A 24,843-nucleotide genomic window follows, 5' to 3' on the forward strand; every position below is an offset into this window, starting at 1 on the left:
TTGATTGATTGATTGATTGATTGATTGATTGACTGATTGATTGATTGATAGTTTTAATACTTTGTTAACACGGTTAATTACAGTGCAGGTGGTGTGTGTGTGTGTGTGTGTGTGTGTGTGTGTGTGTATGTGTGTGTGTGTGTGTGTGTGTGTGTGTGTGTGTGTGTGTGTGTGTGTGTGTGTGTGTGTGTGTGTATGACTGACCTGATACTTATTGGTGGAGTTGAAGGGGATCTCAGCGACCTTCTTGTTCCTGTCCCTCATGGCTCTGACGGAGCCGCAGCACAGTTCGCAGCACTTGAGCAGGGCCGTCTCTGAGGCGTCTCCGGCCACGTCTCTCTTCAGCACGGGCAGGCCGTCCTGGCCGCCCTTGAACTGGGCGCGGTTACACAGGGCAGCGACGCGGGACAGAGCGACCCAGGTGGGAGAGGACTTGTCGAAGGAGGCACCTGGACACAGAAGAGGACATGATGCAGAGATTAAAATAGGGTGCATTTTGCATCCCAAAACTCAGTTTAGAGTTAAGGGAGACGCAATAAAACGACGACCTCTTACTGTACTGTTTTTTATTCTAGTTTATTTTTGCTAGCTTTAGTTATAATACCGGTAACCACATTATAACCATATAAAATGGGAGTTAAATGCTGCAATTAGTAAAAAAGGCAAAATATGACTCCTAACGTCGTTGAAGTGGGACTCATAAAATGTCCCTGGGGGCTGGGACTCATCTAAAAGAGCATCCCTGCATCCCGGGACTCATTACATTGAAGACCTATTTACATCACTGGACATGTGTTTAATTTATTTATGTTAGTATTTCTAAACGGGGGCGGTAGAGCCCCCCCCCAGAGAAGCGTATTTCTTGAATGGGGACGCTGAGATGCTCTTGGGGTTGAGGGGGGGGAGGGTAGCAGATCTATAAGCAGATCTAGCTCACAATGTGTCTGCATGTTTTGCCACAGCAGGGGAGAAGCTCTGTCCCCAGGCTACGGGCCTCCACTCACCAGACTGGTCCTCAGTGGTGTCAGCCTCATGGATCTGGTTGTCGAACCACATGTGGGCCACGGTCATCCTGTTCTGGGTCAGGGTGCCAGTCTTGTCGGAGCAGATGGTGGAGGTGGAACCCAGAGTCTCGACGGCCTCCAGATTCTTTACCAGGCAGTTCTTCTTGGCCATGCGCTTGGCGGTCAGGGTCAGACACACCTGGAGCACAGGAGAACAGCAGAATGGAATCCCCTTGCTTGCACACATGGACGCATAATTAGACACTAAAGAATGTCTTACGCAAATATGCAGGGACTGTATAGGACGGTGGCTCTGGAGATTAAGAATTTATAAAATGTGAGGGTAGTAGGCCTACTACCTAGCCTATAGTGCATGTCAAACTGGGGGTCTTTGAAATTAAAATGGTGGAGAATCACTCGCTAGAGGGGTAAAAAACCTTCTCTTATGCGTGTTCTCTTTTCAAATGTGGGTCCGCGGGCTAATAAGTATCAATTTGGGAGTCCTTGACATGAGAACCATGCACAGTTTAATCTCTCAGAGCGTGCAAGTACTGCGACCGGCTGGGTATGTCAGTGTTGTCCACCGGCCAATAAGGGACCACCACCTGGGTATGTGTGTGTATGTATGTATGTACAGTATGTCGGGTAAGAATGGTGGTCCCTTATTGGCTGTTGATGGTGATGTAACTACGGTATGTTTCAAGGTTGGTATAAGGTCAATAGCGGGTCTAAAGGACTTTGAACAGCAGTTGTAATACATTAGTTAGTAGCAGTACTTGCGCACTCTGCTTGTCGACCTGGAGAGAGTGCATTTCTAGTTCTCTCCTACAGTATATATATATATACTCACAGTGACAGTAGCCAGCAGCCCCTCGGGCACGTTGGCCACAATGATGCCGATGAGGAAGATGCAGGCCTCCAGCCAGGTGTAGCCCAGGAACAGGGCCAGGACGAAGAAGGTCATGCCCAGGAAGATGGCCACGGCCGTGATGATGTGGATGAAGTGCTCGATCTCCTTGGCGATGGGCGTCTTGCCGGACTCCAGGCCGGTGGTCAGGGTGGCGATGCGGCCCATCACGGTGCGGTCTCCGGTGCAGATGACGATGCCGCGCGCCGTGCCTGAGGGGAGGGGCGTCGGAATGAGGGAGAGCGTGAGGACTTTATACTGTGTGCTCTTTGAGGGGTTCTATCCCCTCCAACGTCTGCCTTTCGGAAATTACAGTCAGTCATATGGCAGCCAAGTCTATGGACTTTTAATGACGTACAAAAAAAAAAAATTGTTTGCTTAGAGCACTTTAAACTAAACATATAGAGTAAACATAGAGGCGCTCCTCACTTCACAAAAGTGATTGACATTTCAGTGATTGACCGTTATTGTGTTTATTGATCAAATTCGCATTGGTGACCATTTTGTACTTACTTACATACTCGTACTCCATAGTATTCGCCATATTCACACGGCGGCCATTTTGCTATTAAATTAATGACATTTCTTCTCAACCCGCACATAATATCGTGAGAGCAAAATGGCCGCTGTGTGAATATAGTCTATGGAGTCAGAACTTCATACATACTGTATACATCATAGCATGAAGTAGGATCAACATGGCCAGCAGTGTGTTGCCACGCACGAGTGACCTAACATTTTAAACCATACTTATTCGATGGAGTATACTTTACACCACTGCACACTTTAGCGGTCGCCATACCTTCCACACAGTTGGTAGAGAAGAAGGCCACGTTGCGGGTCTCCAGAGGGTTGTCATGGGTACAGTCAGGTGACCTAGTCTGGGGTTCTGATTCGCCTGTCAATGAGGAGTTATCCACCTATTGGGATGAGGCAAAAACAATGTGCGTGAGAGTCAGGGTATAAACGTCAGTGTGTCTTACGTTTGTGTGCATATCTCACGTGTGCGTGTGTGTTCGTGTAGCCCCACCTTGCAGCCGTGAGCAGACACCACCCTGATGTCAGCAGGGATCCTGTCTCCTCCCTTCACCTCTATCAGGTCTCCGCCCACAACCTCCTCGGCGTTAATCTGTACCTTCTCCCCCTCGCGGATCACCAACGCTTGCTGCAGTAACACAGGGAGCAGTGGTTAACAGTGCACCCACACATACACACGCAGATCTATTGAGTCAGCTTCCGTTTCTGTGAATCAATATAAGACAGGTTAAATAGTCATCACTCACTACGGGTCCATTTGGACGACACTATCTTGCGCCTTATCCCTTATGGCTATAATCTTTTTAGGATTTTACTGTGTCGTAAAGTCTTGTAGTTTTGGAGAATAACACTTTGGCAGACAATATACAGAAGGATTAAATGCAAATGCCAAACAGGATTTCTAGTAAAAGTGTGTAATACAAAATTTGATTGTGATGTTGTGGATAATGGCTGATTTAAGCAGTCACATCTGGTCATATACATGGTACGGACACGTTTATTGTGGTACAAGCCAGAGCACATATAACTGTGTTGTCATGATAGATGCTCTCTCTTGAGAGTGTATGTGGAAGGCTAAAGCCCCATTTATACTGAAAATAGAAGACCTACAAGCTCATACCCGCCATGCACATCCGCAACATGTTGTGAGGTCTTCTATGTTCGGCACGCAGCGGAGCATAAGTTAGCCTTCGTTTGAAGGCACAGTTACACACACATGGGTTCAGAATTAGAAGTATATGTACCTGAGGCACCATGTTCTTGAAAGACTCCATGATTTTGGAGCTCTTGGCCTCCTGGAAGTATGAGAAGCACCCGGTGATGACGACGACAGCTGTGAGCACAATACCTAGATACAACTGCAGAGAGAGAGAGAGAGAGAGAGAGATACACCCAAAGTGAGTTTGAAAACATGAACAAAGCAACGACAAATAACTCCCATACCTAGTGGGAGAAATACAACAATGTGCGAAAACAGAGGTGTGTGTACATGCGTGTGTGTGTGCGTGCGTGTTTAACATGTGCACTCACATTGTCTCCTGCAGGTTCATCTTCAGTAGCAGCCTGGATGGCGTAAGCCAGGAAGCAGAGGATGGCGCCGGTCCACAGAAGCATGGCGAAGCCACCAAACAGGTTTCGACAGAACTTGACCCACTCGGGGGTTTGTTGGGGTGGGGTGAGAGCGTTGGGGCCGTCCCTGATCAAGTACTCTGCTGCCTTGGCGGCGGTCAGACCCTGGAGCCAAGGAGTGGAGGGAGACGTAACGCTTTGTACTTCATATTTAACTTACATCAGTGGTTCACAAACTTTTTCATGTCAAGGACCCCCAAATTGACACTAATTAGCCCCCATTTTAAAAGATTTTTACGGCTCTAACAGTGATTCTCAACTGGTTTCATTTCAAGGACCCCCCAGTTTGACATGCATATTAGTCTACAGACAGCCATTTAATGGCATTTTTATCTCTGGGACCCCATTGTAAAATCAATGTTAATTTAACTCTGAGAGTGTACAAATGTGTACACTCTCAGAGTTACAGACCCATAAGGGTCCATTTGAACCCAAACTATCATTTAGCTAAGGACCCCCTGGAACTCCCTCAGGTACCCCTGGGGGTCCCCCGACCCCACTTTGGGAACCACTGACTTACATTATATATATATTTTTTTATGTAAGTTATTTTTAAGGGCTTTTCCAGCCTTTATTCGATTGTACTGCGGAGAGAGCCATGAAACGGGGAGAGGGTCTGGGAGTGGCATGCACCACATAATGCCTCCAGCCTTGGGAATTTGAACCCTGGACAAGCTATCCATTTGCAGAGGGTGTGTTTAGTTAAAGTGTTACTGTGCACCAGCATGGACAGCTGCTGTACAGTTACCTTCATGATGATGGCACACAGAAACGCCTATGAAACATTTACACTCACAATATTGATGTTAATTGAGTTTACCAGTCAAGATGTCTGGCAAAAGTGTCCATTGCTATTGTACTGTGTAAGAAGTGTGCCTGTGGGCAAGTGTAATATCATCCATTGAAGGTATTATACTACCATCTAGTGGCCAGTTACTGGAACATTATATACAGTATACATTATGTACTCCAGTGCATTGGTCCCCATTTTTTTTTTACTTTTTAGCCTGTGATCCAAAAGAGAAATGTGATGTCTCCCTGGGACCCAAACTAGTGAAAATAGCAGATCTACAAGCTCACAACGCAATGCTTCACGCTGTGTTGTGAGCTTGTAGATTGGCTATTTTCACTAGGCCTACAATTCTAAATTTCTTAGATTTTTCTTTGATTTCTTCCTGAAATTACTGAAAGAAATCATTACATTTAGTTTTTAATTCATTCATTCAATTTTTTTGGTGCTTTTTTGGGAATGTTTTTTTAAATGTTTTGAAATAATAATGAATAAGAAAATAAAACTATAAAAATGTGTCCGCGGCCCACAAATGGGTGCCGACCCACTGTTTGGGAACCAGTGCTCTATAGGACATTATATGAAGGACATACGTGAACAGAACACCACGATGACGTAACAATTCTAACGAAACTCACCTGGACAATGTCGGTGTTGAATTTCCTGCACACCTCTTCTATAGACATCTTGTGTTCCGTCTAAAGCAAGACGGAGACAGAGACGTTTAGTGTTCTCCATGGAGGTTTAGTGCAGCGCCATTTTAAACGGCATACGTTGTTACGGTATATACACAAAGAAAATGGTACAAAAAAAACATAATCAAGACTATAGCTTAATTTAAGGATTAACATTTTGAGTTAATTTAATTAGGACTCTAAAATAGTAATGTACAGCATATATATTCGTGGACTATAAGAGTTGAATTACACACCACGGTGTAATTCTAAATTGATGACATGCATGCATATCACCTGAGGGGTGAGGGGCTGCCTGTCTCGCTCAAGGACACTTCGGCAGGAATGTGGGATCGAACTCACGACCCTCCGATTACAGGTCGCCCCTGTTACCACCTACAGTCATTCCTTTGTCCTGTATCGGGGAAGATTTTCCCTCTCTCTCTCTCCCTCTCCACACATTTTGGCGCCTATTCACTTTCAACTGATATCGTGGATGGGTTGTTTCTCATGCAAAATATCATTTAGTAATTGAGAACATAATATGAATGGGCACTTGGACGCTTCTGATTCATGATCAATTAAGAGTCATTACAGTACTCATTGCAGTACGTAGTACTACAAATGCAAGTACAAGTACAAGTAGTACTCATTATACAGAATGTCCCATTTTCAAATGTATAAAAATCTATTGAAAATAGCAGATCACAATGCGTCACATCGTGACACATTGTGAGCTTGTACTGTAGATCGGCTGTTTTCAAATAGCCTAAATGTATATAGGGCTGAAGTGGTTAAAGTATTTTTTTGTAATAATAATCAAAATCCACAAAGTAACTTCAGTAACTAACGTTTTAAAATAAGAGTAGATGTAGTGGAGTAGAAGTAAAAGTACATAACGTTTGAAGTACTCCTACCTCAAAGTTGTACTTAAGTACATTGAAAATGTATTTGTTACTTTAGTTTACACCACTGATCGGTAGTATAACAGCTGCAGTATGCATACAGCAGATTTAATTGAAAGTGAATTGGCACCAAAACCCATCTTTCAGCACCGACCTAAGGAAAACAGAAAAAGACAAACGTGCGTGTACTCACAATGGGCACTTCCTTCTTCAGCTCGTCCATGTCCTTCTTCCCATCCTTCTTCTTCTTTGGGGAGCGGTCTTTGTCCTGTGTGGTGGCAACGCGGTAACTGTCTGACCGCCCATACTATAGACATACACACATGTTTGACAAATGCCTGGCGGGGACTAGGCCCAGGGGACTAGGGATCCTCACTGTGCTGCTCATCACGGGGGACTAGGGATCCTCACTGTGCTGCTCATCATGGGGGACTAGGGATCCTCACTGTGCTGCTCATCACGGGGGACTAGGGATCCTCACTGTGCTGCTCATCATGGGGGACTAGGGATCCTCACTGTGCTGCTCATCATGGGGGACTAGGGATCCTCACTGTGCTCATCACGGGACATGAAAAGTCAAGCCCTTCGTTCCAAAAATGTTGTGTTCCTCAATGGGAAACTAAAAACGTCAGTGTGGTGGTTCCTCCATGTTGAGAAGCAATGTTCTACATTCAAAATGCATAACAAATTGGTTGTTTTAAAATATGTATCATAGCACTGGCCCAACATTTGGCTTTACATTCTTAACAGCTATGAGTATGCATATATGCATAAGAAAATATATAATTCTCCAATCAGTGCATGGTGCGTATTGCTATTTTGGAACGAAACGCTCAACATGTCTGCTCTTTGGACGGCTTCATTGTCTTGCTGCTATTTATCCTTTTTACCACAAACTGTCCTCGACAGACTTCTCTCTCAATGTACAGTAAATAATCGTGTTCCCGTCTGAAGAGGCCTGCTGGGAGTGACTTAGAAAAAGAGTTAAAGAAAGGCATTGCATTTAATGCACAGGTGCAAATAAATGCTACACAATCATTGATGAGCAATGCATAATAGGAAATCAATTTAGCCCCGGTCTCATAATGACTCGACCACCTGTGCTCTGTGCTGTCTGTATAAACTCTATTTGATCTACAGTTATACAAAATGATGCTCGCTCTGATGTTCACAACACACAGGCCGACGATGGACACATCAAAACCTGTCACAACTTATCATATCCTTGTCTTTCACATCACTCAGCCATGTACGCTGCTAACATAAAGGACCAGAGAGAGAGAGAGAGAGAGAGAGAGACACGCTGAGAGTATTATTGAGTCATCAAAGACTTGATAATTAGATTCTAGTCTGTCCTATTCCCCTAAAAGCAGATCCATCAGTGATACTTTGATGTAGAGAGAGTATATTTATGCACCTTATGTGTGTAACAATTAAGGGCTTAAGACAGATGCATAGAGCACATACACATACAGTAATAATAATAATAATAATAATAATGATGAATACACGGCATACGCACTTCTACTGTATGCATGCACTCAGCATTCAGATAGAGGTGCATGCCAATAGCCGAGTGTTTAAGGCTAACAATGAATTCCTGGTTCAAGAAAGACACCCATGCAGACCTTTGCTGCCTGTCTCCTTTTCTCCCGGAAACTATCAATAAAGGCAGACAAAGCTCAAACAATATCTTTAGTGTGTCTATTAATACGCCCCGAGATTCTCCAGCACTGCACATTCTAACTTCTCCGCCTCTCTATGGCATGTAACTCTATCTCTGTGTCCTGAAAGAACGCAGCCTGTGCTCCTGTGCTTCCGATCAATACAAACGTCCTCTGATCAGAGGTCAGAGTTGACAAAGGAGAGGAGCCACAATGTCTCCCGGGGAGACCTCTCTGCAGTGACGGCGGTCCCAGTGGACGCGAGCCGCGGTCATCGAGGAAATTGGCCCATTGTGCTGGATCAATGCGCTTGATAGATATATAATGAAGGTTTGGGGAGCAGAGGGTTAAGGGTGCACTGGAGCCATAATTGATGACCGCGATGCTGTGGCATGGTGCACGTGACTCAGAAGACACGTATTAGTCACCAGAAGAGACATAAATGTCGATGACCGCACAAGTGATTATCAATAACCACCGTATGTGTGTTAATTTAGGGATTAGTGGGGGGGCAGCAGCATGTGACAGGGTGTCAAGGGTCCAGGGGAAAGGTTAACGTTGCATTGAGGATTGTAAGAATGTATTCCTTTGGCTTTGCAGCAGGAAACACCTGTTCTGACAACACCACCCTCTAGTGGTGAAATCAAGTCATAGTATTTTGACATGACCGACATGTTATTTTGTCCTGAATTTTGTTTGCTTTTCTCATTCATTTTGATAATTCATTTACGATAATTAATATGACCGTAACTGAACCCTAGTAATTTTCCTTCTGTTGTTGAATCAATTCCTGTTTTTTTTTGTTTTTTTAAGATATTCTTTTGCGGCTTACGCCTTTTATTGATTTTTGAGTGGTGCAAACCACTCCTACAACCAGCTTCCTTGTACTTGTTTGTTTGTTTGTGTGTGTGTCTGTCTGTCTGTCTGTGTGAGCATGAGTATGTGACTTAATAATAGCAGTAGGGGGCGCCAGAAACAGTGAGAGGGGTAGTGACTCTAATGAGAGAGAGTGAGTGAGAGAGAGAGAGATAGAGAGAGAGGGGGGGGGGGGGGGGGGGAATTGCACCACTCAGTTCACACGTGTGTGATTTTTTCTTTTAAGGGACAGATAGTAGGCTGACAGGAAACGGGAGACAGATGGGGGGATGACATGCGGTAAAGGCCGTGTCGGGTTCGGGAGTCGAACCCGCGGCACACCGCGACTGGATCACCAGTCCGGTGCCCAGACCGTTACGCTACGGCCTGGGCCGAATCAATTCCTGTTTACTCAATTCAATTCAAAGGGCTTTATTGGCATGAGAAAACATACGTTTACTCAACTCGGCTGAGTGCAGTGATAAAGTGATCTAATGGTAGGCCTAGACCGCTTTGGTTCCTAAAAAGTCCCAACCCCACTAATCTACCGCATGTATCCAGATGGTAGCCAGTTGATAGGATTACTCAGGCTGTTAGCTTTACGCACCAACACACCAAAACACACACTCCAACCTTGGCACATTACGTCCTGCGGTTGACAACAAGTAAGACGCGCAAACGCGGGAAGCGAACGCAGCTCGTGTGTGTGTGGTTGTGTGTGTGTGTGTGTGTGTGTGTGTGTGTGTGTGTGTGTGCTACAGCTGCGCCCTGTGTGTGTGTGTGTGTGTGCTACAGCTGCGCCCTCTGGTGGCGGGCGGGTGGTGTAACAGCGGGACACACAGACATTCAGCCCTTGCTGTCATAGTAAGTGGCTCACTGGGTTCGCAATCAACGTGTCGCTGCTCATACCACTGAAAGGTATATAGCTGCGAGTCTGCACTGAAGTTCTTGTGAAATCACAAATTGCAATAATATATGACTGACTCTGGAATTTGGCAGCCAATATAAAAGACTGGTCTTACAGGATGATGTTCAGGTGCAGACATGTGGGCTGGCTGACGAGCAATTAACCGAAGCCGTCAATGAAAGACAAACACCTTCTCACCACACGTTGTGTTCCAGTACGTGGGTGATAGTAAATTAGGACCAGATGCAGTGTATGTGTGAGTGTAATAAAAGGGTGCACACTGCAGCAAGACCAGACGGGCAAGGCAGAACAGAGGTGAAAATAACTATACAATGGAAAAGTACTGCTGCTTAGCTGGCTGTGTGTGTGTGTGTGTGTGTGTGTGTGTGTGTGTGTGTGTGTGTGTGTGCACCTTTTTCCCCGAGTCAGTGTGTCTTTCTGCATGTTATATCCGCACCTATTATAGAGTTATTTTTTCTTTTTTTATGTTCTCTTGTGGCTTTCGCCTTTATTTTATATTTTTTTTATAGAGGGACAGACAGTAGGCTGACAGGAAATGGGGAGAGAGATGGGGGGGTGACATGTAGTAAAGGCCGTCGGGATCGGGAGTGGAACCCGCGGCACACTGCCAGACTTGGACTACGGGCCAATGTGCCTGGACCGCTGAGCCACAGCCCAGGCCTATTATAGTTTGATTGAGTGAGTCAGTCAGTGAGTGACGTCTCTATATCTCTGCCTTGCTGGGGAGAATACACAATGCGGGTACATAATCAGATCCTAATCGCGGGCTAATCAAACACTGTATTCTAACAGAGGGCAGAGTAGGTAGGCTGGCAGTGTAGGGTTACTGCGGGAGTGCGGTGGTCAATACGTAATCTAGACAGGCATTGTTAGCCCCACAACACACCTGCGTACATATGGAACGCAAGTATGTACACACAGATTAACTCGGAGACACGCAACAATGTTTTTTGGGGGGATTTATTATTAGTACACCACGACCGTATGATGTTTTAATCACTAAAAAAACCCTATACTTAGTTGACCAGATTCCCAAGAGCCCTATATTTGGGCTCCTCACCATTTTCACACTACACTGAATATCTTCACCGTGTGGAGAGAGACACAGACATAGGCAGGATGAGAAAGATGGAAAGAGAGCGCACAGTGGGAGGTGAGAGGGATTGATGGATGTATGGAGGGAGAGGGAGAGGCAGATGGGGAGAAAGAGAGAGATGGAGAGACGGAGATAAAGACAGGTGTTGTCACTCCTCTTGTCACACTTCTAATTAGATATTGACCATCTCTCTTCATCTGTTGGCTGTTTGACCCACTGTGACCCACTCTAATAGATTGCTGCACAACCACATTTAGGATGGGTGTCCGTGTCCATGTGTGTGTGTGTGTGTGTGTGTGTGTGTGTGTGTGTGTGTGTGTGTGTGTGTGTGTGTGTGTGTTTCATGTGTCTATGTTCTCTGTTTCCTCTTACACTGACAGATATTACTCTTTGAGAGCCCTGTCAGTCCTTGTGTGTGTGAGTGAGTGCACGTTAGTGATCAAGTAAGCTCCTCCCACCGAGAAAGGAGTATACTCACTGTTTATATTGTCTACACTACAGTATGCAAAGAGTGCATGTGCTTTGTGTGTGTGTGTGTGTGTGTGTGTGAGAGAGAGAGAGAGAGAGAGAGAGAGAGAGAGAGAGAGAGAGAGAGCGAGAGAGAGAGAGAGAGAGTGTTTGTTTGTGTGCCCGATACTGGCACTCAATCATTAATGACGGGGTAGCGTCTCCTTTCCCGCCACACACACACACACACACACACACACACATTTGTGGCAGTTGTCTTGGTTACAAGGCAAAACACAGTCTTTCAGCAGTCTGTCTGTCTGCCTGTATTTAGGTCTGTCCGTCTATGTGTTTATGTTGTCTCCACAACCCTTGTTTAACAAATGTCTCTATCGAGATACTGTATAGTAAAACTGTAGTATATGTACATTATGGGCTGCATGCTTCTACAGTACATCACAACTCTGTGTGTGTGTGTGTGTGTGTGTGTGTGTGTGTGTGTGTGTGTTGCATGTCTGCCTGCCTGCATGCTTCCTCCTGCTGTGTATGCGCAACATTTCTTTGTAGGCCTGAAATAACAAATGGACGCAATCGCACCGCAGCCTATTGTGAGATTGTAGATCTGCTATTTTTGGCATGAATTAAACACGCGGCCATGTGCCCCTCTCCGCTCCAAGTCGAAGGAAACACAGTCGGGTGTCTGGAATTACACACGCTATGTCCGTCACACCCCCCTCCCCCCCCCCCCCCCCCCCCCCCACACACTGACTGACTGACTGACAGACAGACAGACAGACTTGACACTGCCTTCCTCTCAGTGATTGACAGTCACGCCAAGAACCTGGAGACATTTGAATCTCCAGCAGATGTAAGGGTCTGTGTGGGTCCATTTGGTCCTTTTGGGGGATGTGACCGGAGTCCCTCAGGGCTCTGTTGTCGCTCTACACTAAATATCTTCGCTGGAATTAGCCGATCGACAAGCTCGCAACGGCTCGCGCAGTGAGCTTGTCGATCCGCTATTTTCTGCGAACGTTTTCGCCAGAATACGGACGATGGAATTTAAGCGGTTGATGTTTATATGAATAACATAATGCCATCGCTCATCACCACGGACGGACGTATAGAGACTACACTAACTCAATTTCCCTGCAAGGCTAAATAAAATATATCTTATCCTGATCGTAAAAGCCGTCGATGAAAACGACGTGAAAGTGGACACACGGTCCTTACAGATTCTGTTAGTCTGTCTGGATTGGTCCAAGTAATTCTGAGCAATTTGTCCCCTGACGGCTGATAAGTGTGTTTGGAGGTCAGGTAACCATGGCGACTGGTATTCCCATCTGCATGGCGACGGATGCTCACAGTCAGTGTGGCCTGCCTGCATGGTGCTGCTGGAGTCTATGTCCCCCTGATCTGATCTGATCTGGGAACAGCAATAATTAATGTACGTGTAAGGAGACACTGTAGTCACTGCTGTGTGAAGCACACAGAGAGAGAGAGAGAGAGAGAGAGAGAACAGATACAGTAGTTCAGTTCCTCATCGGGGCCACATAAGGCGAGCAGAGGTGAGTCATTGTGTTGGCTTCAGTCTGTCTGCGCAACATCTACACGCACTGCGACAGGGAGAGATAGGGCGAGCGAGAGGGAGAGGAGAGGAGAGGGGGGGGGATTGCAGAGAGACAGGGACATAGATGAAGTTTGCAGGTGGACAAGGAGAGAGACGTCCGTCTCTTTCTTGGTCCACTGGTGGAACAGAGCAGTGGTGCAAAAAGTACTGCAATATTGAAGCACTCAAGTAAAAGTCCGGAATTAAAAATGTACTTAGTAGAAGTTAAAAAAGTATTGGTTATCAAAATGTGCTTAAATTACCAAAGTAAAAGTGCTCATTGTGAAGAATGTGCACAAGTTTTCAAATGTATAAAGATCTTTTGAAAAAAGCAGATCTGCGCTTGTAGATCGGCTATTTTCAAATGGCCGACATATAGGACTGTGTTTTTAGTGGTTTATGTATGATTTTTTATCATAATCAAAATCTACAAAGTAATTACAAAAGTAATTACAAATAAATGTAGTAGTAAAAGTAAAAGTACAATATTAGTAAAAGTACAATATTTGCCTTTGATATGTAGTGGAGTAGACGTGAAAGTATTGTAAAGTACAAATAAATCAATATTGTACTTAAATACAGTACTTAATGTACAGTAAGTGTTACTTTGCACCACTGGAGGAGAGACCGCTGAAGTTTGGTAACGTAGAGAGACAAGAATATCAGTGAGAGACAGAGACGAAGTGAGACAAAGGTAGACAAACAGGAGACAGGTGTTGAGTAAAAGATAACAAATTAAAGAACCGTGCTCAGATTCCCAGAGGAGATACATGAGCTAAATGAAGAAGAGCTAAATTAATTCCTCCTCTATGTATCAGACAGGTACAGTAGTACACTTATCGAGTACTTTATGGATTAATCAAAAATGTTATGTCGACGAAATGTTATGTCGACTAAAAATTTAGATCTGTTATTTTTGCTCATTTTGATTATGATTTTTTAAATCTCCCAAAATCAATAACTTTACAAAAATCTAAAATGAAAAGAGTAAACTAAACTCTCCATCAGGTATGTAACTTCACTTCACTTCACAAATTCTCATTCCAAGATCAATGTGATTTTAGTTTTATCATAATGCTGAGATTAGCTTCTCAACCGACCAATGCAATGATGCTTTGCATTCATGGCAATTAAAATTAGGAGCTGAGGATCTGAGAACGCGGTAGGGACAACAGGCCTGGACTTGCCCAGTGAATGGTGGGCCTAGAGTACGTGGGCACGAGGTGTGGCAGCTGCCCTGCCTCTCACCTCTGATTGCACGCACAGGGGAGACACCAAGCCTTATGGATGTAGTCACACACACACACACACACACACACACACACACACACACACACACACACACACACACACACACACACACACACACACACACACACACACACACACACACACACACACACACACACACACACACACACACACACACACACACACACACACACACACACACACACATGCAGAAAGAGAGAAGTGAGAGCACCGTGGCTTGACTATAATCTGTTTCTTCACATATGAAACTGCAACAAGGAAGTGGTTTTGGTCAGGGCGGAAATGCCACCAACTGCTATACACTTCCTTCACGTGCTGCTGTAGAGCTGTCTAAATCACAGAGACCCCCTTTCCACCGGTTGGTTCCCAATGGGGTTCAGTTCTTTTTGAGCCAGAGCTCCAAAATTGGTGGGAAAAACTAGACCTATATTAAATTGTTTATAGGATCAATACAAGTAAATTAATACATGATGAACCCTTCCACAGTAGTAGCTTTTTCATATTTTCTATTATTTTGCATATTTTACTACATAATGCCTCATTTGCATATTTAAAAATGTAAAATGTGTAATACAATAAATCATTGTCTTCGTGTAAGTAATCAATTGGGGAAGTGTCATGGTGATGACAATCTAATATAGGTATGGTTTTGCCCACTCAATTCATAATTAATGTTCCAATTTTGGAGCTTTGGCTCATGGACTAAGAACCAAAAAGAACTGAACCGGTTCCCATTGGGAACCAACTGGTGGAAAAGGGGCCAGAGTGGCATCTACATGTAGTATATACACTTATGCAGTCAGTGTATGTGAGTCAATACTTCCACATACCTAATGGTCAAACAGCACTTCCTACGAGTCATGGTATGTTCATGTGACTAAGTGGACATGTGGTGTCATTCTGAAAAATTTCCACAGTTCCAAGTATTTTATGGCATTTGCGTTGGAATGATACAGTACATCATTGTACTATGTGGTAATTTCATGTTCCATTCAGTGCCGTGTGACCCCCACTAAGAGTTCATTAAACCACAGTCTGTAATCTGTAACTTGTTACAGCAAAGACATGTTGCAACAATGTAGAGCGAGGTACACTGGACGCATTAGCGTTACCGAGCGCTCAGTGGGCAAGTGGGTTGCTTGCCACTGTATGTGTGTCTGTGTAATGTCTAGTCTGTCTGTGCACGGGAGGGATTTACTTTGATTGAATTCAGGTGGTTATGCCTGATTTATACTCAGTTGCAGGCGGGCACAGAAAGTATCTTCAACTCAATGCAATGCGCTATTATGAGCTTATAGATCAGCTGTCTTTGATGCGCGAAACGATGCGCAGCTACAGTAGCTAAGTATGAATCAGGATTCAATGTTTTCACTTTGCAGCATAAGTGGACGCACCAGCTGTTAATGTATGCATGTGTGCGTGTGCGTGTGTGTGTGTGTGTGTGTGTGTGTGTGCGTGTGTGTGGGTGGGTGTGTGTGTGTGTGTGTGTTCGCGTGCGAGAGTCTGTGACCTTGGTAGGACATTGGGCCATCTGCTGTGTCCTGCAGCATTCTGCACCAGGGGCTCTGCGGGTCCCAGAGGGGTCAGCCTGACCACCGGGGGACACGGGAAGGGTGCTGGGATTAGCTAGTCTGATTACTGGTCTGGATTAGCTCACCACACCTGTCTCTCTCTCTCTCTCATTCATTCTCTCTCTTTCTATCTCTCTTTCTCTGTCCTTCTTTTACTTCCCGTTATGAGATATATTAGCAGTGATGTGCTTGTTGCCCAATGATACGATATGCAACTGTTGAAGGACAACCAATCTACCTTGTAGAACATCATGTTTTATTTTGTACGTTGATATCATACTCAATTCCATTCGGTTCCTCTCTATATCTGTTACAATTCATATCATCCCGGCAGTCGGCACGTAATGTGAACCATATTATACTCTACTGTACTTAATAACCTCCAGAAACTTGTAGTGTGATGCTTCCTATGTGTGACCTTGTTCTCTGAGCTTGACACTCAACTGAATCAACAAACACTCACCAACGTAATCAGAGGAGAACTCTTAGGACTGTCACCACACCGATGGTCTACTAGATTCACACAACGCTTCCTCTTTGTCTCTGCCTTTCTTGCCAGATGTCTGTCTTTGTTTAGACCTGTCTCTCTTGTCTCTCTCAATGGTTCTCACTGTGCTGTTCTTGTCTGTCTCTTTTACTTCCTGTGTCTCTTTCTGCATCTGTTCTCTTTGTCACTCTGTCTCCATCTTGCTCCCATCGTACTCACTCACTCACTCACTCACTCCACTCCCTCACTCTGTCTTTCTCACTCCCTCTTTCTTTACACACTATTCTTCAGTCAAAAAAGTGTAACACTGCCTGTTAACTCAACATTCGTCACATTATGGAATGGTGAGCTAACTTCAGTCTAGGTGAATGCACTGACCTGATGATGGTAGGCACTAGGCAGGGTTCCAAACTGTCACATCACAAATTTTCAGGTGTGATTTTCGTTTGAAATTTATTTTTATGCAAACTCGCTTGGGGGATTGAGGGGAAATCTGTGCTTCTGATTGTGATATAACCCCTCCTCTGTTCATTCATTTTTTTGTATCGCCACTGGGGATATGTTTTGCACTGCTTCTGAATTAAATAAATGCATTTCCTCTTAACAGCTGATCAAGAATTAGATTGTGTTATTACAGAGGCAGGATTAATTTCATCTGCTCTAACCAGCCTTGAAATCAGACCTGTAATTAAACTGATAGAACAGTATCAATGGATGACCAGAAAAACAGATTACAAAAAGAGGATTGACCAACAATCTGACTCTCTCTCTCTCACGCACATGCACAGAAACTGATATTAACAGATTATGTCTATGACTGTACTTTCATCCTGCAAAGAGCGAGTTACATTCCCTCCAAATGAAACAAAGAAATAATTCAATACAATTAAATGAAATGAACAGAAAATCTATTAGAGTATTACCTGCCACCCCGCCCCCCACCTCTCTCTCTCTCTCTCTCTCTCTCTCTGAATGGCCGTGTGGTTGATGGCATGTAACAGTGTATGCCAGCTGTGACTGTGGCTATGTGTGTGTGTCTGTGTATAAGCGTGTGTCACTGTGCGTGTGTGTGTGTGTGTGTGTGTGTGTGTGTGTGTGTGTGTGTGTGTGTGTGTGTGTGCGCGCGTGTGCGTGCATGCATGTGATTATCTATGTATGTATGTGAACATGGCATCTTGCTGTGATGTGAGAAGGCTTGAGTGCTTCTCTGCTGAGCACGCACACACACACAGTATGCATCCTCATTTTCTTCAGAGTTATGTATGATGATCTGATCTTTAACAGAGTAGTTTCAGGTTATCTTTTTTTAGATATCGCACATCTCGAGGTTCTTGTCAAAATAGTTGTACTGTAACTGTATAGGCCTACCGTATATTTAAACCGTTAAAAAATCGGCACTACGGTCACTGAGAAATGTTCCCTGGAAATGCTAATGGAAACAATTGGGTCCATTAAGCCCATTTTTTTATTGGTAATTGTTTCTATTAACATTGCTACAACAAACAAAGCTGCAGTGGGAATTTCTCAGTAACTGTAGTGCATAGAGTATACCTTGAGACGTGCAATATCAAATCCGAATATGAAAAACAGAGGCCCACTCCCTCTTTCCACTCTACACCAAATATCTGCACTGGAAATAGCTATTTTCGCTGAATGTTCGCACCCAGAAAAACTCTAGGGTTCACAAGGTGCGAAACAGAAAAGCTATTCACTATGTTTCCATGAATTCAATATGGATCTGCACAATGTCAGCAAACAGAGGGCCGTTTCAATAAATGTGATGACGCCCAGCCATGTAACAAATCATACAGTTGATGAACTCATTGGCTGAAAGAGACCATTCATTGGACAGAGACATTGCGTGCTACAAATACAGATGTAGGCCTACTGTATACAACAGTTCCTTGTCAAACGAAAAATTGCTTTGATTTGAACAAATAGCCTTTGTCTATTGTGACTTCCCCTCGTGTTGTTACCCCCAGTGCTTTGTTGTACGCACACACGCACACGCACATGCGCGCGCGCGCACACACACACACACACACACACACACACACACACACACACACACACACACACACACACACACACACACGCACAGTGACACACACTTATACACAGACAAAAAACACACACTCAGACACACACAAATGGTCACAAACACACTCCCCCAGATCTCCCGGGACAACAATGTGAATTAGTCATGTCTTTGTAGTCAGGCAACCTAACCACTTCTGTGACTCTCTCTCTCTCTCTCTCTCTCTCTCAACATGGGAGACCATCAGGCTTGTCCTCCCAGCGGCTGACAAACTGCCGTCTGTATCCATGGAGTGAGCCTCGGCTAATCTCATTTTACAGTAACGTACAGTATGAAGGAGACGCGAATGACCTTTACATTTTATTACCCACGCACACAAGGAACAAAATGCTGCGTTCCCTCAAGCCCACACTAAAGACATGATTGCCTTGTAGACACGTATAGAGCGAACTCACAGCACAGATAATGTGAGCAGAAGGCAGGCCTTTGTACATGACATGTATGTACAGTACATATGTGACTGGAGGAAGGGGAGAAAATAAGCATCCTAGCTGGCCTTGTTGTGTGTGCTAGCTAGAACAACCTCTGCAGTTAGCATATGCATGCTAACTGCAGTGCTATCTGCTGAGCCGGTGTAGCAGCTAGCATAGGGCCTAGCTGTGTCCTTCAACAGCAGAGCTTTGAGGACACCATCCCCATCTTTTGATTGGAGGTGCCCCCTGCTATCCTCCAAGACGACACAACGTGTCTATTCAGTGGTGGAGAGTGACTAAGTGCATTTACTTAAGTATACTGTACAATTGTGAGGTATTTGTACCCGAGACTACTTGAGTATATTTCCAATTTCCAGTACTTTTACTTCTACAGCTCAGAGGCAAATATTGTACATTTACTCCACTACATGTATTTGAAAAATGTAGTTATTATTATTAGGGTCTACAAAAACATACATTAAAGACTTCAGTCCTATATACATTTCGGCCATTTGAAAATAGAGCTTGTAGATGATCTGCTATTTTCAAAATATTTTTATTTTGAAAACTTGAAATGGGACATTCTGCATAGTGGGTACTTTTGGTGCTTTAATTGCATTTTTATGCTGATACCTTTGTACTTTTACTCAGGTACATTTTGAAATGCAGACTTTTACCTGTAACAGAGTAGTTCTACATTGCAGTATTGATACTTTTTACTTAAGTAAAACATGTCAGTACTTTTTCCACCACTGAACGTATTGTCAGATCATTGAGATCAATCATTTTCCTCTTTTTTTCGCCCTGTGGACTGAACGCGTCACTGTCGGCCCGCATGGTCAGTCAAGGGGCTCCCAGTCGGTGCCCGGTTGGTTGGGTACCCGGCAAACACCGCATTCCTATTGGTTCCGGCCTGGAGTGTGTGCGGGATAGATTAGTCACAGGGCGGTGCAGCGTACCAGCTGTATGTGTGTGTGTGTGTGTGTGTGTGTGTGTGTGTGTGTGTGTGTGCGCGCAGAACTCTGCACCAAAGGCAGAGGGATGGGCACTCTGCAGAGCCCAGACAGTATTGGTCCCACAGCTCTTAAACACTGTCAGCACTGATACAGCCAGACAAACCTATACACAGCAAAATCACCAGTGTTCAACACAGTATATTGTTCACCGGAGTTCCCCGCCTGGGGGTCTAATCTATACAGTAAGCCCCCTCCTTTCCCCCCCTCTATACCACTATCTATCTTTACCAAAATAGCCTCGCAAATGCAACCCATTGTGAGCTTGTATAGATCGGCTATTTTTGCTGAATGTGGTCTTGCAAAAGACCTTCACGGGTCACTCACAGAAACAACTAGACTGCTGTTTCACAAACACACCTGGACTCCAACGTTCCTACAGCTGCTGTGAGTGTGGTTAGTATTCAGGAACACTGTCCTGTAGGCCTACACAAAAGTTGCAGCTTACAGCTTTGCAAAGAGCCAAAAGGTGTGCCAGTGTCCTTGAGCTAAAATCCTGCAGTGTGCTCCAACAACACCTACGCACCAGTCCCATCAACACCTGGTTTTAAATTTGGTTTCGCAACATGGTTTGGTGTAATGACACGGCCCAGTCACAGTACTCACTGCCTATTGGCAGAGAGAGGTTATGCCCTCTACCATATACTGCTGTGCCAGATTAACCACACCCTCTTTAGCCTTCACTACCGTAGCCACCTTCATCCATCTTCCTATAGTGACACCTGCCTCCGCCTTAACCTTGCCCCCTCCCACAAATCCCTCCACAACAATACCCCCACCTCCTCTCTGACGAATTAACCCCACCTGCTCAGAGGTGAAGGATCGTGACCCTGCCCTCCCCCCACCATGCACGTCCTACAACCACAGAGATGCCAACCCCATGGCCTCATCTTCCCTCTCGCCTACCCGCCCCATCTGGCTCCAGTATCCGTGGTAACCAATCCCAGGAAGCACAGCGGGAGGGGGAGGGGGGGGGGGGGGGGGGGGTATGGCGGTAACAAGAGCCTTGGTAAAGTGAGCCGCCTCAGGTCATTATTCTGTAACAGGATATAGAGGCAGGCTGCTCCACCCCTCCTCCTCTTTTTTACATTCCACCTTTCCTTCCAATGACTCTCTCTCTCTCTACACCTGCAGTCTATTCACTGCCTATACCCCCTCCCTGTTTCTCTGGTGATCGACAATGTCGTCGTCGTCTCCCCCCCCCCCATCTCTGTCACGTGTCTGAAGGTGAAACACAGCGGTCGTCCTGTGCTTGTGCGACTCTCCATCATCGACCGGCGTTCTCTATACCTCTGTCTTTCCTCCTTTTGCCTGTCCTCCCCCCGGTCTTCCCTTCCCCCAGAGTGTGTACTGGGCTATACTGCACCACCATCAGCACAAGTTGTCCAAGTACAGCACACACACACACACACACACACACACACACACACAGAGAGAGACAGAGAGACAGAGAGAGAGAGCACTATGGCCTAGCTTCTGGCTGCATCTCTCACTTGCATCCCAAGTCTGTCATGCATGGCACCGTCCTCTACTGCTCTTTTGCCCCCAGTTCATCAGTTGCGTGGCTCTTACGCTGCCAGCCTATCACCACCCTTCGCAGGGAATTTCCACATGAGATGCCCCGCCCCCCATTTGACGCAGAAGCCGCGTGCGATGCATCCTGCGGCCTCTGTGAGAAGGAACAGCTGCTTCTCTGCATGCCGCGCAGCACATGCATGGAGGACGCACATGCGTCGTGGCGTCATGCTTACATAGGGCTATAGATGCCATGTGTGTGGGGATGCAATGCAATGACAGCAGAAGAAGTGATGTTCTTAACTGTCTCATCATACAAGAATGTTCAAAACCAACACCCCTCTCTCTCTCTCCCTCTCTCCCTCTCTGCCTACACAGCTGGCTCATACTATCACGTTCTCTGCTTGACCCGACTCCTCCACAGCAGCAGCACATGCGTAAGCACTTTTTCTGCATCCTGTTTGACGCAGTGCCTGCTGCTGATGCTGCCTGGCTGGCTGATGCTGCCTGGCTGGCTGATGCTGCCTGGCTGGCTGATGCTGCCTGCTGGATTCTCCCATCCGGAGGGATGAACAGACTCTCACTGTCTGATTTATTTTCTTTGCCCAGAATTATAGGCTTGATGAAAAACACAGGCGATAGCCTAAATGTCCTCGCTTTATCAATAACACTGTCTCGAATTCAAGGACTTCAGTTGAGTTCAGTCAGCATACCAAAGGGAATCTGCAGCGTCATGCAATCACATCATTTTTTCATCCCGCAGTCAGAACACCGCCGCAGACCAGACGGTAGGTTAAAGAACTACAGACGGAGGTTAAAAGAACTACAACTCCCGTGCGCAAGGCGGTGATGGTGATGCATGGGGCGAAACATTGCGCAATAGCCCACAATGCAGCTGCCAGCCGCAACATCTGCATCTCGGAATTTTCCAGTAAGCTAGTACAGACGGTGCCAGCAAACACTGGGTGGGGGACGTTCGGTTACAAGGGAAATGTGATGTAACGTTGCGGTCTCTCCACTGCGCGACAAGTAGCACATGTATATATATATGGCAGCTTTTATCGGATCGATTTGTTTGTCCACATTTCAGGTGCGCACCTCGATCGGTATAAAAGTAGCCTATTATATACTTTTCTTTAATATGCCGGCTCGTGTGTCTAACGTGTTCACTACCGGCGATTACCGAGCCTCCTGTTATGTCACAAATTAAAGGGGAAATAAGCTGGTGAAGCGCTTATTCCTGGTAACCGCATTATGACGCATGGGTCATCACGGCCGTTGCGTGCTGAGACACCCCCCCCCCCCCTTCCCCCCTCCCCCTCCTGCCGCCGCTACCATACAACATCTCACCGGCTCACCGCCCGGCATCATCATCACCATCATCATCATCATCATCATTTGCCAACAGCTCTCCCAACTCCCAGTCCCAGGTGCATATTGTATAACTGTAATGGTGGAACCTTCGTCCTTTGGACCAATAAAGTTAATTCATACGCAGGAAATAACACCGGCACAAACACTGATCGATGAAGATCTCTCTCTCTCTCTCTCGCTCTCTCTCTACAGAGCTTTCTAGAATAAACCGATTAGGCCCCGCAAAGACCTGCCACGCTGTGCCGCTATGATAACGAGGCCATGATGCAGGAAAGACACATCTTTATCGCCAACACCCCCTGCTGCTTGAACCACAAACTCTAAAAAGGTTACTTTTCTACCCCTATGCTATCCTGACAAAAAACAATGTCTATAAGAAAGAATCAGGAGATGACTGTCCTTGGCTGACATCCGCGAGCATCATAGAGGACACAGACAAGTCCCATATAATAATAATATAACCTTCGGTTCAACACAATGAAGTTTAAATTGGTTATAATAAATGTCGCGCACACACACGGATGTGTGTGTCTGCAGCACTATGACAGACAGCAGAGTTTCGTCACACATGCAGTTTGTCGCAGACCGCATAGACCGGGGCTAAAACAGAATTCCGCATTAGACTCAATGTCACTCCTTCATCAGCTAGGGCTCTTCTCTCCGGGAAGACGTGATGAGACAGCTAGCGGACATGATCGGCCAATTGTTCTTCATTCAGTTGATTCATGGTTATATTAACTTCAGCTGGGTTTATCATCAACGCAGTTTAAACCAAAAAGAAAGTTGGAATCGTCAGGCTTACCCCCATGTTGGCGATGTGGGTGTTCTCCTCGCAGGTGATGCAAAGCTTGAGAAGTGTGTCAGCCCCTCAGGTTGAATTATAGCAAAACGGTCTCCCCTTTCAAAAAACGCCACAAAACAGATTATGTTCTTTTTGTGTGTGTTGCCTAGTAACGTAAGTCAAGTAAAAAAAAAACGAGCTGGTACAAGACGCAAGGCAACGTGTGTCCTACCTCTAAAGGCGAAGACAAAATGAGGGTTTCTTCTCTTCCTTTCTTTTGGGAGAAAATAAAGCTGATTGTCTCTCAAACCTTGAAAAAAGGTTCAGGCTAACAATCTTTAACTGAAATGTTGCGGTCTCAAGCGGAGCATCACGCCAGGATGCGGGTCCTTCTCGTGCTCCTCTCTGATAGTTTGGGGGAGAGAGACGGGCCGAACTAATGAGCCGCACTCCTACCTTTTTTATTAGGATTTGATGCCCCTCCGCGCCTCTGCCGGCTGCCGCAGTACTCCCTTCTCTTTGCCCACGACCACTCCGCGCGTGGTGGAAAGGAGATCCGGCCCGGCGGCAGCAGCAGCGCGTCGTGAGTGGCGAGATGGCCCCGCCCCGTTCGGGCCGAGCGGGACACGGACATTTCGACTAGCCAATCACAAGGCCGAGCGTCTCGTCGGCGATGAGCGCACCGACCAACCCGCGGCGGTTAATCCCTCCAGCGGGCCAATAGAAAGGCAACGCTGCCCCTCCTGTCATACTGCAGAATTCCAAGGCTTGCGGGCCAGCGGCAGCACGCGCGCCTCTAGGCTGAAATGTTTGTGTAGAAATGGACGCACAAGGTTAGATTCTAGCTGTCGTGATTGTGTTGTTTCTTTGATGTGGTGCATCTGTGTTAATATACAACGGTGTGTTTTGTGTGTGTTGCATGATGTGATAAATATGAAGCACTCGGTCGTGATAGTCCTCCTGTGTCATCATCAGCATGTTAACGGTGCACTCCATATTATCACCTGATTCACCTCAATGCAAGGGGCATTTGGCTGCGTGCGTGTGTGTGTGTGTGTGTGTGTGTGTGTGTGTGTGTGTGTGTGTGTGTGTGTGTGTGTGTGTGTGTGTGTGTGTGTGTGTGTGTGTGTGTGTGTGTGTGTGTGTGTGTGTGTGTGTGTGTGTGTGTGTGTGTGTGTGTGTAGTTATAGCAGACAAAGTAGGCTATGACTGAGACACAGACAGGAGACACAAATTGATTGAATGCTGTGTCACATCTAAGCTATAGCCTATTCATT

General features: G+C 45.7%; 1 protein-coding gene across 3 annotated transcripts in view; it reads right to left on the reverse strand.

The window, feature by feature from the left end:
* atp1a3b (ATPase Na+/K+ transporting subunit alpha 3b) overlaps window positions 1–24,054 on the reverse strand; it is a 34,284-nt gene extending 10,230 nt beyond the window's left edge. The window contains exons 1-11 of one of the 3 annotated variants that reach the window (XM_083760418.1): window positions 23,799–24,054; window positions 23,588–23,683; window positions 6,640–6,753; window positions 5,506–5,565; window positions 3,979–4,182; window positions 3,693–3,806; window positions 2,942–3,076; window positions 2,714–2,831; window positions 1,855–2,123; window positions 1,005–1,203; window positions 205–449 (exon numbers count right to left, since the gene is read on the reverse strand). In XM_083760418.1, coding sequence (XP_083616544.1) covers window positions 205–449; window positions 1,005–1,203; window positions 1,855–2,123; window positions 2,714–2,831; window positions 2,942–3,076; window positions 3,693–3,806; window positions 3,979–4,182; window positions 5,506–5,565; window positions 6,640–6,753; window positions 23,588–23,593 — 1,464 coding nt within the window. In that variant the 5' untranslated portion in view covers window positions 23,594–23,683; window positions 23,799–24,054. Of the gene's footprint in view, window positions 1–204; window positions 450–1,004; window positions 1,204–1,854; window positions 2,124–2,713; window positions 2,832–2,941; window positions 3,077–3,692; window positions 3,807–3,978; window positions 4,183–5,505; window positions 5,566–6,639; window positions 6,754–23,587 lie in introns of all 3 variants that reach the window. The other 2 variants (XM_083760419.1, XM_083760417.1) reach the window with 2 other exon arrangements.
* Window positions 24,055–24,843: the final 789 nt, after the last annotated feature.

Source organism: Protomyctophum parallelum, assembly GCF_964188405.1.
Source record: "Protomyctophum parallelum genome assembly, chromosome: 3".
NCBI classification, from domain to species: domain Eukaryota; kingdom Metazoa; phylum Chordata; class Actinopteri; order Myctophiformes; family Myctophidae; genus Protomyctophum; species Protomyctophum parallelum.